We start from the raw sequence: 16704 nt of genomic DNA, 5'->3' as shown, positions 1-16704 counted from the left end.
GCCTCTTCAGAATTTAGATCATCCGATTCAGGTTGGTAGACAGACAGAGACGAATGAAATGATTGGACAGGCTTATTACAGTCCTGCGACAGCCACAGATAACGGCTTTTTTTTATTATTATTGCTGTCGGGATGTAAAGAAAATTTAAAAAATATAACAAAAAAATGTTTTTGAAGAACATTTGCAACTCAAGCTTTGAGTATTAAAATAGCAATCTCAAGTTCAGTCGCTGAGAAGACTTCATTTTGCAACGTGATTTAAAACAGCCCAGACTTTGCTCTTTTTCACCAAATTGATAAAATGTTGTAGCCCTCACGATTATTTATGATTGGGTTAAATTAAGGCTGTCAATCGTTTAAAATATTTAATCACATGACTGTCCATAGTTAATCACGATTAATTGCAAAGCAATCGCACATTATTTATCTGTTCAAAATGTACCTTAAAGGGAGATTTGTCAAGTATTTAATACTCTTATCAACATGGGAGTGGGCAAAAATGCTACTTTATGCAAATGCATGTTTATATTTATTATTGGAAATCAATTAACAACACAAAACAATGACAAATATTGCCCAGAAACCCTCTCAGGTACTGCATTTAGCATAAAAATATGCTCAAATCATAACATGGCAAGCTGCAGCCCAACAGGCAACAACAGCTGTCAGTGTGTCAGTGTGCTGACTTGACTATGACTTGCCCCAAACTGCATGTGATTATCATAAAGTGGGCATGTCTGTAAAGGGGAGACTCGTGGGTACCCATAGAACCCATTCACATTTCTTGAGGTCAGAGGTCAAGGGACCCCTTTGAAAATGTCCATGCCAGTTTTTCCTCCTCAAAATGTAGCGTACGTTTGGAACATTATTTAGCCTTCTTTTTGACAAGCTAGTATGACATGGTTGGTACCGATGGATTCCTTATGTTTTCTAATTTCATATGATGCCAGTATCTTCAGTTTCAGCTTTAAAACTTGGGCTCGCTACAACCTTAAAGTTGCAAGTTGCATTAATGCGTCAAAGAGATTAGTGGCGTTAAAATTAATTTGTGTTATTATGGAGTTAACTGTGACAGCCCTAGCTTACCTCAGAGTCTTGTCTACCGCCGGTTTCATTTTCATCACCTTACTGCGTTTCTTCCTGCAGGGAACCCTCAACGCCCAGATGCTGGCCCAGCGTCAGCGCGAGTACCTCAGCAACCACCTACGCCAACGCCAACAGCAGCAGCAACACGTGCAGCAGCAGCAGCAACACATGCACCAGCAGCGTGCCATGATGATGCAGACTCAGGGCATCAACATGACCCCTAACATGCCCAGCGGGGGCGCCGCTCCCACGCCGATGCCCATAGGTGGCACCAACCCACGGCTCCCACAGGGCAACCCGCAGCAGTTCCCCTACCCGGCCTCCAGCTACGGTACCGGCCTGCCCTCTCCTCCTCCACCTCCTCCTCCTCATCCCGGCTCCTCCAGCCCCTTCTCCTCCCCTCTCTCCCCCAGCCATCATCTGGCTAGCCAGGGCATGGTGGGAAATGTAGGCGGGCAGTACAGCGGTGTAATGAGTCCTCCATCACAGCACAGTGCCTACCAGTTCAGCAGTTCAGGTATATAATTAGATCACAGCAGCACCGTCGCAGTAGTCTGTGTTTGCTTCATGGGCGTCATAGTCGCTTTTTTGTTGTTGCGGTGTTCGGCAATCAAATATAATCATCTTTGTTCAGACTTGTTGTTTGTCCTTTTCCTCATTAATTGGATGTGGTTGAAGGTTGCATGATTAAAATGTTTTCTTGCGCTGGATTTGTTTTCGTATGCAAGTCAACAGTGTTGCTTAAGATTTTCTGCTTTTACGCTCTGATTAACACTCCATCCTTTACCTTGTCTGTGATTTTAACTCGTATACCAATCAGAGACTACATGTGGGGATTTTGTAGAGAAATAGTTCTGATGGTGGTGACACTGGTGAACCAAAAATCTTTCTTTCATTTGTTGACTTCATGTGTCTTCTGTCAGTGTTGATGCACTCTTAATCTCATTTGACAAAAACAATTGATTCTTCTTGAGCTCTTCTGAAAGAATAGCATCCTGAGGTTTTTCTACAGTAAGAGTTCAGCCCAGGTTATTTTGACAGAGACTGACATGCTGGCTGTTGTGGACATTGAGCTTGTTATCTTCAGGTTATCGGTTGGTCTTTCAATTGTAAGGTCTCCTTAAAGGTGCTCTATATAATATATTCAGAGCATTAATATAGCATCAAACAACTATTGTCTATGTAAAGATATAGAGGAGTAATGTCTACCTGAGCAGAGAATGAAGTCACTCTCCCTCTGTGTGTGTTGTAACCCGAGCGTCTCCGTACTTTGTTGATATTGCTGGGCCACCTACACATGCATGTTGGTGCACATTAGCGTGCCCCACTGGCTAGCTCACGGCCGCCGCTCTGCACTGCTCTCATACGGCGGTTACAGCTGATAACGCCGTCCTGACCAACGGCGCCGTTGCAGAAGCGTAGCACCCACCCTCCAGTTCCCCCCCAGGTTAACATTATTAGCTCTGTCAGCAGTCTTGCCGTTGTTTCCACTGTTAGCGCTGTTAGCACTGTTACCTGCAAGCTGCCGACTCAGAAACACTGACATTACTTCTCCATAATTAATTTTGTTTGTGTTACAAATAAGACCTCCAAATAATGTCTGATTCCTTCTTAAGGATCTAAGAGTATAGTAGAAGTAGAGTCACTTACTAACTATAGGTCAAATCTACTACTTTTAGATGTTAGTGTCTGTCTGGTTAGTTGTCCCACCCTCATTATCCCGTCCATGCAGCTCATGACCCGTTTATCTACTGCAGGAATGAGCCAGCAGCAGCAACACCAGGATCCCGTGTCAGGTTTTCCATGTGGGGCTGCGACCCCGCAGAGCCCCCTCCTGTCCCCCAGGATGGGGCAGGGTCAAAGTCCCATGCTGCAGCAGAACCAGGGCCAACCCCAAAGCCAGCCCCAGGGTCCGAACCAGAGAGGACCTCCGGGCTACCAGCCGAGCACCGGGTGGCCCCAACCTGCCAACATCTCCACCAGCAGCAGGTAACAAACAGTTCACCAGTTCTTGACTTCACATAACAACTAATATACCATGATTTCAGTGTGAATATTACACATCTTTGACTCAGTTTGCCTCCATCCAGTGTGTACCCTCAGCAGTCCCAGTCCCAGTACTCCACACAAGCCAACGGAGGAATGTACAACAGCAACAACAACATGAACCTGGGAGTCATGGCCAGCAATGGTGGCAACTTGAACCAAATGTCAGGACAGATGAGATCCATGAATACAGAGCAGGTGAGAGATGCATAATAACTGTTTCATGTCAATACATAAACTTATGATTAATGTTCATTCTTATCATTTGATTTATATTCATTGCGTTATCTTTATCATTACGCTGATGTTTTAGCTTCATGTTATTCCTAAACTACCTTCATGAGTTTTCACACATGGCCTTTTCAGCAATTATTTTTTGTATTCTGTCAATGAACCTGACAAAAAAAAGGAAAAGGAACTTTTTTATCATGTAAATATATCTCCTTAATAGTTATTCTCAGTATCCGGGAGTGATCATGTTTGTTGTCATTGTTCTGGTACAGGTGAGGGATGGCAGCCTGATCCTGGAGCAGCTGGCGGGGATGGACATGTTGACGCAAGAGGGTGAAGCCAATTCTGTAAGTGAAAGATTTGAACACATATACTTATAAATATTTTATGATCTTCTGTTACATTATGAACCACCCAGACCTCTCAGGTGGTCTGGGACAGGTCTGCTTTCTGTACCCAGAGTCAAAAGTAAACATGGAGAAGCAGCGTTCAGTTTTTATGCTCCGTATAGTCTGGAAGAAACTCTAACTCTCACTTCTTTTAAATCAAGGCTTTCCTGTTTGCCGCTACCTTTTATTAAATCAAATAATTAATTATTTCTTACACTACACTGTAACTATTATTCTTGTATTTTATACCTGTCTTATTCTATTTTTTAAATTTCTATTCTCTGCCTCATTTGCCTGAAATAAGGTCCCTACGAGTTCTTGTTCTCCAATCACGGCATGCGTGTGTGTTTTCTGTTATTGCAATAATTGTGAGACTATTTGTTAGTTTTTTTTTATTTCCCTCGATGATTAATGTGACTCTCTGTCTTTTATAGAATTTCTGCTGACCCCGGCTGTGGTTGAGATGAAGGTAACACATGCAAAAACACTGACGCCAACTCAGCTCAGCTCACGGAGCATCAAGGACACGTGATGGAAACACGGCTCCCTCTGTCACACCAGCCAACACTGAGGCACTATAGGGAGAGGACAACCATATATAGTGTATATGAGAGAGTACATGTTTGTGTGCACGGTTGAGTGTGAAACTGAAACAACAGGTTGACACTGGAGAAGTGAATAGTTGACGAATGAAGCCTCTGGATTTGTATCTTTTATGGTTCTTTTTTAGAGCCTGACTGAAAACGTCAAAATGAGAAGGTTTATGAAAAAAATATTTTACAGGTATTTATAGTTTTGAAGAAGTTTTAGAGATTATTTGTATGACAGAAAAAAAAAATCAAGGATATCTTTCTTTAAGAAGATCTCTCAAAAATGGTACATTTTGATTTTAAAATTAATATATTTCAACTGCTGTAGTTACAGGGGAGCTGTATCCCTATTTAATGACTCTTTGAATGAAAGTGAATGTGTATAGATAGTGTACATACTTAGATTTTAAATACCCCTTTTCCTCTATGTGGTATTGCAAAACAGCAGTTTGGAGTTTTAGTCCAACAAACAGAGAGCAGAAATATGTCATTGGTTGTGAAACCTCAGTGGGAGGAGCTAAAGAACCACAAGAGTGAAAGTCAATTCATTGTAAAATCTTGTCTGGTCAGCATGCTAACTGGCTTTCCTTGCTAGAAATCAGCTAGCTGTAGCTATTTTGAATTTGAAAGATCAGCTAAGGTAACTACCTAGCCTAGCTGATCTAGTATCTGCAGCTTGAAGCGTTGCGATTAAGTAGCAAAATGCTTCAATTCATCATATTTTTCCTAGCATTTAGCTCTTACTTTTTAGCCATTCTAGCTGCGATATGTCGGCCGGTCCGCCATTTTGGTGCATAGATCGTCATAATTCCCCTACATGAAATGTAATATCTTTGATTCCCCCCTGACTTTTCATCCAACACCATCATCGATTTCTTTATTTTTCCAATACTAATGACATTTCCATCAGCCTCAGCCAGTGGTGGAAGAAGTACTCAGATATTTAACTTTTAAAGGAACAATGTGTAACAGTTAGGAGGATCTATTGGCAGAAATGGAACATAATATTAATAAATATGTTTTCTTTAGTGTACAGTCACCTGATAATAAGAATCGTTGCGTTTTTGTTACCTTAGAATGAGCCGTTTATGTCTACTGTACACAGGGAGCGGGTCCTCTTCACGTAGCCGGCCACCATGTTTCTACAGAACGGACAAACCAAACACTCTGTTAACTTTTCCTGCTTGGGCCGGAGTCGATAACGTTACTTGCTCAGCAGCAGGGAAACAAGACACGGGAAACCTCTGTTGGTCTGGAGGAGCTGCAGCATTTATTTCTGCACAAACTGCAACTTCCACGGTACATTCACTAGATATTCTCAAAGGGTCACTAGTTCACCCACAACATTACACACATTCGCCAACACTCACCGCCACCGTAGTTTTCCTACACACTTGGCACACGCAATATGCAATATCACCGCTAGATGCCACCGGAGCTTACACACAGCACCTTTAAGTAAAAGTAGCAATACCACAGTGCAGAAATACTGTTACAAGTAAAAGTTCAAAATTTGACTAAAGTAAAAGTACAAAAGTATTAGCATCAAATATACTTAAAGTACCAAAAACTTAGTTACTTTCCACCACTGGCCTCAGCTGTACTATTTAGTGCTCATAAGCAAATGTTAGCATGCTAACACGCTAAACATCAGCATGTTAATGTTATTGTGAGCATGGTAGAATGTCTGTAGTTAACTCAGTCAGACATCGTTTGTTTGCTCCGCCCACTGAGATTTAACCAATGAGAAGATTTTTGCCTCCAAAGCAGCTTTACCTCTAAAAGAAATAAATCTGCGTACAACTCCATGCTTCTGTGATTCACTTTAAAATGACACGTCATGGTTGTGATGCACTGGCCTGCAGGAGTTCACAGGCTTTTAGCTGAAGCTCTCTGTCATACTGAAGGACAACTCAAAAGTGTGTTGTTTGTTGTGTGTTGGGTCTTTCTGTGGGTGAAGCTGTGATCTTTGAATGACAAGACAGTATCAACCCACTCTATATGCCGGTCATTAAAATTCAAATACAAACCAAGTTCTAGAGGGAACCTCAAAATAATCAAAAATAAATCAATCAATAAATAAATGACTCGATAAATAAATAAATAAATAAATAAATATGTCATTAAATGTTGCGAAAATAATATTAAAAATAAATGTAGCCATTAATTAATTGATAAATTGAAAATTTTTGTTTTAATTCCCTTCTTTATTTATTTATCTTTGTATTAATACCCTTATTTATTTACTCTTCTGTTTAATTTCCCTCTTATTTACTTACTGATTCAGCATTCCCAGTATTGTTCTTCTAAGGCTTATTTCTTTCGTACATTTTTTGGACTTTAACTACTTCTGCATACTTTAAGGCACAGAAACCATTCAATTATCAAAATATTCAGCTCTTTAAGGACATTAGTGCTATGACCTTTCTTGTTTCTACCTCTTATACTTTTTAAAATATTACAATTTTGTCACATTTTTTTTTTTTTACAATGTAGCTCCTCTTTGAAATGCTACTGCTTCTGCATACTTTCAGCTACAGACTTCATTTAAACTTTAAACAGTTTACAAGACTTTGAACTATAAAGGCACGATTTAGCTTTTTGATATCTTTTACAGTTTCTGGATTATCACAGTTTAAGTTTTATACTCTTTTCTGAGTTTGTCTGACACTTTAACACTCTGCATTTTTCCTTTTATAAAATTTTCTGGCAAAAAAACTTGTAGGTTCCACAACTTCCACTCCACATACACAATTTAATACATTAAAACGTAGATATTTTGTTTTCTTCAGATGATGTGCCCATTTAAACAATAGGTCTTACAGTTTGGGAATTATCTGCTTCAAAGCACCAAGAGATCCCTTCCTCTCTCTCATCCACTGCAATGTTAATTCACCTCTGAAAGTCTGAAGCAAAAACACATATGTGGAGACTATTTAAACTGCCAGTTCTCAGTCATTTTTAACTTTATCCACACAAACGACATCTCTACATCTTCATCAAAGATTGCAGGTATACAACTTATAGTTTTTAACTGAGGGAGTCTTTTTCAGGTAGTACCTTCTGTGTTTTCACCAGTCATACCCAACCATGAGTCAGCACTTTCAGACACAAACACACAGGTGATTCTGATTGGCTGATTAGAGCTCCATCAGTCTCTGATTGGTGCAAATTTCTATAGTGTAACTCTGTCTACTATATTCTGTTTAGTGACTTGCAGTTTTAAAGGTTCTAGCTACTACTGCTGCTGCTGCTGCTGTTGCTGTTCCTACTGCCTCTACTACTACTAGTACTACTGCTGCTGCTGTTCCTACTGCCTCTACTACTACTACTACTACTACTGCTGCTCCTGCTCCGTCTGGTACTACTACTACTGCTACTACTGCTACTTTCCACCCAAAAAACACTTTCTGTCTCACGACTTATAATTCTAAAGTTCATTCCAGCCAAATACTACTTTCTGTTTAAAGATTTGCAGTTTTAAAGGTTCATTCCACCAAAAAAATACTTTCTGTCCAACGAGTTAATAAATTTAAACTTCAACCTTTTGAAAGCTTTTCTAGCAATATATTTCAGCTTTTAATTTTTTTGGGTCACGCAGTTCAGCTTTCAACTTTGCAATTAATTTCAGCTGTCAGCTTTCCCACGCATTTTCAGAAGGAAACGCATTTTCGAGTTCATTTTCAAATTATTATTTTTTTTTTGCATTTATGCACAATTTTCATAATACATCAATAAATACATCAAAAAATAAATGCAAAAAACTTTTTTTTTTTTAAATGTAAAAATGAATACAAATAAATCCATAAATAAAAAAAATTAAACAGAAGAGTAAATAAATAAGGGAATTAATACAAAGATAAATAAATAAAGAAGCAAATTAAAACAGAAATATCAATTTATGTCACATTTGATCAATTATTTAATGGCTACATTTATTTGTAATATTATTTTTGCTACATTTAATTACTTCTTTTTTTATTTATCAAGTCATTTATTTATTGATTGACTGATTTTTGATTTTGGCCGGTTCAATCTTTCATACCAGAAGGATGTCAGGTGTTGCATCAAGAATAAAGTCTGACCTGGGCCCAATAAACAGATCAATAGTGCTGAATTTAACCTTCTCTATTTCACAAAGAAGATCAGGCTAGTTATATGGACTTTTACAGACTGGACCTCTGAGCATAGTTTCATCAAATCAATTTGAAAGGTGCTCTCTCTATTCTTTAGGTGCTGTCTCACATAAGCTTGGAATTAAGAACAAAACTGACCCTTAACTGGCAACGTGAATTTCTTGAATCCTTCATCTCTACTTCAGATGGTCCAGAAATCTGTTTAGCACATAAACTGTAACAATTAGATGACTTTTCTTCCCAAAAGAAGAACGTGAAAATGCAAACCAACTGCAAAAATCAAACTCTGAAAAGTATCTTTGACAATTTGTCTTTAGAACATTTTGCGTTGATCCCATTTTTCCTTTCAGTTTTCAGCACAGTAGATTCTATTCCATTGTGCTGGCATATTGTAAAATCCCAAAGATTTTACGAGAAACCTCTAAGAGAAAATGTAAGCCATTGAAATGTCCTGAATGTCAAACTCTCTGCAAAGGCAATCAAGAGCGTAACTCATGTACAGTAACTCCTAATGTTGTAGATGAAAGTGAAATATTTCCTCTTGATTTTGACTGATACAGGTACATATATATATTATTGAAGATTTTTTTCTGTATCCATAGATTAATATTTTACCAGTTGCAAAATACTGTAATTCATGTAAGTACCTTAAGATGCTAAATACAAAGCATACTGCCTTAGATCTGTGATTCTCTGTCTGGTGTATAACTGTGAGGTTTACAGGTGTGTTATATAAGGTGTCACATACTGCTGAGTGAGTGTTTTACCACTTCATACTGTAGGTGTAATAATTAGATAACCAGGGTTTTTATATATATTCTCCCCAAGAAGTGACAGAACAATCTGTTTTAACCTGCGTATCAACTCATGGAAATTACAATAATACTGGGTTGACAGTTAAATTGCAAATGATTTTGTTTGTAGTTCAACTGTATTATTGCACCTTGTAAGTGCACAATGCACCAGGGAGATTCTCCCTCACTAACACAGTGTTTCTTCATTTTAAATATGAAGTGATCTTTGACCTTTGCTAACCTCTGTTGGTGACCAGTAGGGGCCGCAGCAACACCAGTGTATCTCTAGATGGCGGCTTTGAGCTGCCGAAAAATAGTAGTGATCTAACCCCTAATGCAGGACTGTAGTACTAATACAATTAAGCACCTATTTCTGACATTAAATGCTTAAAATGTTCAATGTTGGCGAAAAATCAGAGCGGAGAAGTTCGGCCTCTCTGCGACAGCTGAGGAGATTTCATTTTCATTTTAAATGTTTCAGCTTCAGTACCAATACCAAACTACTTTTTTCAATGTTTTTTCTCAAAAAACTTTTTTTTATTTATTAAGAAGAGAAGCTAAAAGTTCTCCAAAGTTAAATAATGTAGCCATAAAAAAGTCTTTGCCCAAATAAAATGTTCTAAAATTGTCTAAACTTAAAACAAAAACACTTCTTAAATTGATTGAATGCACCTGAAAAAATCTCTTAAGGCACGGTCACACATGCGCGAATGCAGGCGAGTGACCAGCGTCTGCCGATGGTCACCAGAGTTGAACTCCACACAGATGCGAATTTGATTTATTACCGGAAGCAAATGTATTTTTCCCCCTTTGTTCACATAGAAGTGAACGAGAAGCAAATGTTAATTTAGCATGTGTGACCGTGCCTTTATACTCGATAGAAGGAATGTAAAAACTAAGATGGCTTATAGGTTCTTCCTTGTTCACAAACTGGAATGGCATCACTCTTTAAGTTATATTTCATTGAGATCTTTGTCAATACTGTTCACATTTTCTCATTTAGTTTTTCCCTATTTAAAGCCACTTTGTGTAGACTTTTTTTAATGTGATAGTATCATCTTTAAATTGAAAGTTCCAACTTCTTGTTTGTAGAAAAATGCAACAATCCTTGAAAAAACTGTGCTGTCGAAGCGTTCATTTATCTGCGTCTCTGTGTTGGGGTGTGTTTTGTGGTTCTACCACCGGATGGCGCCAGAGTCTAAATGTTCTAATCCTACACATAGTGGCTTTAAGATCACACTAGCGGTCTGCGTTAAACAGCAATGCAAGCAGAAAATGACAAATATTTTTCCTATTCTGTTGCATAATAACTGAGGATCGGGATATTTACAGCTGAGCTGCAACAGTGCTGCTGAGCCACCATGCTTTTTGTAGCCTTTTATAGCTGAAATGGTTCATTATACAACAGTGTGCAGGGAGTTATTGATTTATACAAGGCTTAGTAAACATACTTATTTTCCCCTTTTAGAATATTTGTTACTCCTGAGTTTCTTTGTGATCAGCTGTCAGGTGATATCCTGAAACTGAAAGTGTTTCACAGTAAAATCGTGAAGCAGAGCAATATGTCAAAGATGGGTGTTCAAGAGATTTGTTTTCATTATTATTATTATTCTCCTTGCCCTGATGTTCATATTAAAATCTCAGAAACCGTGGCACAGTCCGGTACATACAGTTTATTCAGAGTGGGATTGTCTTATTATGCAAAAGTCCAGACGTTCACGCCACTTTATGCAAGCTGTCGACTCTAATGTTGCTTTTGCCAATGCTGCTCGTTAATTTATGATTCATGCCACTGTAAATAAATTATTTTTATTGAGCAGGACTGCCTCTGTCTTTTGATTTCATCCACTAGGAAAGCAAATCTGCTCTCGTTGTTGTGTTCTGCATTACAGCTGTTTTTTATATACACTACTTACATGAACAATAATGGACTGCAGACCTGACACAGACTATCACATGAATAAAAAGACCATCATCCAGCCACAAAGTATGACTTTTTCATCACTGTAATCTGGTAAAATGCATTTCACAGAGAGCAGCTCTCCAACTGTGTGTGCAATCCTCTCTTTACACCAACAGGAGGCGACATTCTCCAGGAATTTGAGATGAACAAATGGTCACGCTCCAGCATTTATTGAATTAATTAATTAATGAAGTTCCCCTCACTTACCGACAAAATGCCAAAACAAAATATATCGGGTTATTAAATATTCTAGGGATGATTCAGGTTAGGATGTATTACCGGTATATCATTGAACTTTTCTTAGGCTTGTATAGATATAAATATGATCTGTGTGAAGCACATAACTGCACAATAATTTGTGCAATAATTCAACTGTGCAATACTGTCATTAATACTGCATTTAGTACATTTAAAAAACTATTCTTATTAATTTCTTATTTACACCATTCTGGCATTTATATTTAACACCCTTAAAGCTGAAGTAGGAGAGATTGGAGCAAATATGATTAAAAATAGTTATTTTCATAAAACAGTTGCTATATCGTGACATTAGTGCATGAAACAGGTAACCTGAAAAAAATCATGTCCCTCTGTGTCCACCGGTGTCCTCCGGTCCTCCTAACAGCATCTGCAAGATTTCACAGACGGGAGGAAGCAATAAGAGCTGATCTGAGGTCTGCTGTCCAGCTGCCGTCTATGAGAGCCGGCTGTCAATCACTCGCGAACTCCGACCAAACGGTCAAACTAGGCGGCGCTGATCAAATATGAATCAATATTATGTTACTTTAATGCCTATTTCTCTCCTCAAATGTTTTCAGAATCATCTTGTAGTGCACGATTTAGCTGTAAAATGAGAAAAATTTGTCACGCCAACGCCATTGTGAAATCTGGTGAAGAAACGCCAAGTTCCATGTGACTGGAGCACAGCCAATAGGAACGCTCTCTCAATGAAATGACCTGTGATTGGTCAAAGTCTCCCGTCACGGGCTAGAGTTTCTAAAGCCTGTAAACAGAGCCATGAGGAGGAGCAGCAGTCTAGTTATCTCTTAGAACACTTGAATTACAATATGCTGAAAGGTTATTATGGGATTTTTGCCCAATGATGCCAAAAATGTACTGCCTACTGCCCCTTTAATAGATCCCACTTCTCAGCATTTTGTCTTTACTTATTTACATTGTGGTTATTTGTTATATATTCATTCATCAATTTAAATATCAATGCATTGAAAACCAAACGGCAATTCATTCTGACTATCAGGCTGTGCAATCTCTGCATCCATTTGATTGTATAAAAGCATGAATGGCCATGAATCTGTAATCAGACATGTACCTACATTGAAATCATCCTGTGGGCTGTAGTGGGCCGCCTGGCGTCTTTTACCTGCTTGCCAGAGTTGTTACATGAATTCAGTATATATATATATATATATATACAGTGCCGTGAAAAAGTATTTGCCCCCTTCCTGATATCTTATTTTTTTGCATATTTGTCACACTTAAATGTTTCAAATCATTAAACAAATTTTAATGTAAGACAAAGATAACCCAAGTAAACACAAAATGCAGTTTTTAAATAATGATTTCATTTATTAAGGGAAAAAAGCTATCCAAACCTACCTGGCCCTATGTGAAAAAGTAATTGCCCCCCCTTCTTAAATCATGAATTAACTGTGATCAACCACATGTTATGGAAAGCTGAGTTAAATTTCACTGTTCAATCACTGTTCAATCAAGAAAACACTTCAATAGAACCTGTCTGACAAAGTGAAGTAGGCTAAAAGATCTCAAAAAGCAGCACATCATGCCGCGATAGAAAGAAATTCAAGAACAGATGAGAAACAAAGTCATTGACATCTATCAGTCTGGAAAGGGTTACAAAGCCATTTCTAAGGCTTTGGGACTCCAGCAAACCACAGTGAGAGCCATTATCCAAAAATGGAGAAAGCTTGGAACAGTGGTGAAAAAAACAGTGGTGAAAAAAAACAAAATTAAGATTTTGGAGTGGCCTAGTCAAAGTCCGGACTTAAATCTGATTGAGATGCTGTGGCATGACCTTAAACAGGCCGTTCATGCTCGAAAACCCTCCAGTGTGGCTGAATTAAAACAATTCTGCAAAGACTCATTGCCAGTTATCGCAAACGTTTGATTGCAGTTATTGCCGACAAGGGTGGCGCAACCAGTTATTAGGTTTAGGGGGCAATTACTTTTTCACATAGGGCCAGGTAGGTTTGGATATCTTTTTTCCCCTAATAAATGAAATCATCATTTAAAAACTGCATTTTGTGTTTACTTGGGTTATCTTTGTCTAATATTAAAATTAGTTTGATGATCTGAAACATTTAAGAGTGACAAACATGCAAAAAAATAAGAAATCCGGAAGGGGGCAAATATTTTTTCACGGCACTGTATACTGTATATAAATATATATATATGTAAGTCCTAACTCGTGATCCAGTAACCTTTTTGCCTGCAACTTTCTAAACTTTGAGGGACAATCGTCATCATCTTTATCTCAGCTTGTTTCTTAGATTACATAACACATCTGTGTTGCAATATGAACTTTGAAAGATGTAGGAATTTAGCAGGCAGGGAGGGTGTAGTAAAGATATGGCATTGAGTTGCATTATGGGAAGTGTAGGATCCAGTAGTTTTGGAGCTTGACCCTGTATTAAAAAATCAGGATGTGTGCCTCTGCTGTTTCTGCTACTTCTATCAGTCTTTTTAAAAATCAGTCTCTCACAAGACCCCTGACTTTATGGACACGATGCTGAATCACTGCCCCCTTAAAGGAACGGTGTGTAACATTCAGGGGGATCTATTGGCAGCAATTGGAATATAATATTAAAAAAGTATATTTTCTTTAATGTACGAGCACCTGAAAATAAGAATCGTTGTGTTTTCGTTACCTTAGAATGAGCCATTTATATATAAAGGAGTGGCTCTTCTTCACGGAGTCCGCCATGTTGCACCACCACGTTTCTACAGTAGCCCAGAGCAGACAAACCAAACACTGGCTCTAAAGAGAGCCTTCAACGTTTTCATGTCAGTTCTCCTACACGCCTGGCACACGGGAGAAGTTTCCATTGGTTGCAATTTGCAACCTCACCGCTAGATGCTGCCAGATCCTACACACTGCACCTTTAAATGTTCTGCTAAAATCTAACTTTGACTGGTTTCAAAGTTTGACAACAAAATGTTTATACCCTATGAGAGTGTCACATACAATATATACAGCATATTTGCTTGTTTTGGTGTTTTATTGAAGCTATATCACACTAGTGTTCTCATTTAATATGCCACGGTTGTACCATTAAATTAGCTGGTCTCTTTCATAATTCTATACATAGTTCCCTGTTATTCATCCTCACATATTGATAGGAATCTTGAATGTAATAAACTGGGAAAAAAAAAGTTCGGAAACTCGTGTTTGGTGGATAATTTCTCTGTTGTTACAATGCTAATTGGCATTGTATTTTACATGGTTGGAAAGCCTGTTTATTTACCTTCACAATGATGTCCAACTTGTAATGATCCTGCATTTGTGGGATGAGCAGCACAGCTGGTTATGTGGGTAGCGGTAATAAACATTGTTTGGCCATGTGACTGTTTAATGACACACTCAGATTCATGTGGTGTGCAAGAAGTTCCTTATTTCCGATGTTATGCCTGCATTTTGGAGAAGTGAGGAGCAGCCAGATGTCTTTAGTCATCTGGAGAATTAACCACATATAATACAGTACAAGGGCACATTTGAGCTACAAGAACCAGTAGGCTCGTACACGCAGACATACACTGTGACAAACTTGAAACTGGTCCAGAACCTGATGTCCTCTGCATGGCCCTTCCAATCTAATCACACAGCAGCTCCACTGTCTGCCAGCGGAGATATGACTAATTGTTCAACTCACTATCAAATACACCTGTTTTTGTCATGAATTTATTATTATGAAATATAACAAACTGTTGGCTGGCGACAAGCGTGAGATGCCATACGGTGTTTGGAAAGATATAGTCATTGAGATAAAGCTTCCAGCAGGCAAACATTTGCTCAAGGTCATGAACTTCATGAAAGGTCAGGAATGCTGTCTAACTTGTGACTCACAGAGTTAAAATAATCATAATAATGATTATATACAAGTATCATAACTTTAGATTATGATATAGGAAATGTACATTAGAAAAATGACTTTGGACCACAGAGATGCTTTAAGTACGAAAAGAGTATCTGAGATTTTGGTATTCAATTCTTTGTTGCTGCCATAACACAATTCATATAATCTATTTTCTTTGTGTTGCATTATGTCAACTTGTCATGCTGTTACAACACTCACATTTCACTGTTTGTATTAGAGAGAAACTTATTGTGAATTGTTACTAGAGGCTTATTGTTTCTTGACTGAAAGACCACAGTCTGGGTTGCAATTGGTTGGAAAGTACTACCACAGTACGTGATCTTGCCGCCCATTGGATAACTCAGCTGTCAGTCAGGAAATCCCCTGTCTTATTGGCTCCCTTGCTCTGGCTCAGAAGCCCGCCTCCTGAGAGCCAAAGAAGGAATGAAAAAGTGAAGATCTCTCACTCCGACTCTATTTCCAGACCGTAAAGTGGGAGCTGGATCAAAAATGAGCAAAGCATGGCCTAATATTACAGATATTCTCTAATTTTTAAAAAATATTATAAGCTACTGATAAACACGTATGAAAATATTTTTTACAATTTGTTTGCTTTTACAAAAATAATTTGGTTTTCTTAATATAATATAGTTCTTTTGAATAAGCTAGTTAAATATATCTTCGAATTTTTAGAATTAGTAGGCTAAAAATAAGCTCTATGTCTAACACTGGTTTATTATATACTTGCGTTTTATTTCAAAATACACAAATATCCTTTGTTTCCAACTAACTAAATGTAACGAAAATGCAACTTTTGTTGAACAGTGGACACGTGAGAATTACAGGATACTGTCATTTTGAAATGTGTTTATTTTTCTAATAAAATATTTACTTATTTGATTATTTGTTTGTTTTTAATCTGGTTGGAAAATCAATGTGCCAATATCCAGTAATTGCGTCTTACGGCCATCATCATTATGGAAGCTAACTGAGAGCGAAACAAGCTGAAACAACAAAAAGATCTCTTCCAATGTGTTTAACGCTACCTTTCTTGTTTTCCTTTAGTTTTGTTTGTTTTTTTTGTCAATATTTAATGATAGCACAGACATGAAAGGGGAGAGAGAGGGGATGACATGCAGCAAAGGGCCACGGGTCGGACTCCAATCCGGGCCGCTGCTGTAAGGACTCAATCTTGGTACAATGGTGCCCGCTCTACCAGGTGAGCAACCAGGTGAGCAACCAGGTGAGCAACCAGGTGAGCAACCAGGTGAGCAACCAGGTGAGCAACCAGGTGAGCAACCAGGTGAGCAACCAGGTGAGCAACCAGGGTGAGCTAATAGGGTGAGCTAAAAGGACA

At 38.3% G+C, this 16704-nt stretch overlaps 1 protein-coding gene across 6 annotated transcripts in view; it reads left to right on the top strand.

Moving 5' to 3' along the window:
- The window catches only part of LOC119498335 (nuclear receptor coactivator 2-like), a 69346-nt gene extending 64146 nt beyond the window's left edge, over positions 1 to 5200 (top strand). For 3 of the 6 annotated variants that reach the window (XM_037787122.1, XM_037787120.1, XM_037787121.1), the window contains 5 exons: positions 1147 to 1603; positions 2844 to 3075; positions 3162 to 3330; positions 3636 to 3710; positions 4187 to 5200. In XM_037787122.1, coding sequence (XP_037643050.1) covers positions 1147 to 1603; positions 2844 to 3075; positions 3162 to 3330; positions 3636 to 3710; positions 4187 to 4198 — 945 coding nt within the window. In that variant the 3' untranslated portion in view covers positions 4199 to 5200. The remainder of the gene's footprint in view (positions 1 to 1146; positions 1604 to 2843; positions 3076 to 3161; positions 3331 to 3635; positions 3711 to 4186) is intronic. The other 3 variants (XM_037787124.1, XM_037787123.1, XM_037787125.1) reach the window with 2 other exon arrangements.
- Positions 5201 to 16704: the final 11504 nt, after the last annotated feature.

Source organism: Sebastes umbrosus, chromosome 12 (genome assembly GCF_015220745.1).
Source record: "Sebastes umbrosus isolate fSebUmb1 chromosome 12, fSebUmb1.pri, whole genome shotgun sequence".
NCBI lineage: Eukaryota > Metazoa > Chordata > Actinopteri > Perciformes > Sebastidae > Sebastes > Sebastes umbrosus.
Note: the sequence above shows the minus strand (reverse complement) of the source record. Positions and strands in the feature narration are given on the sequence as shown.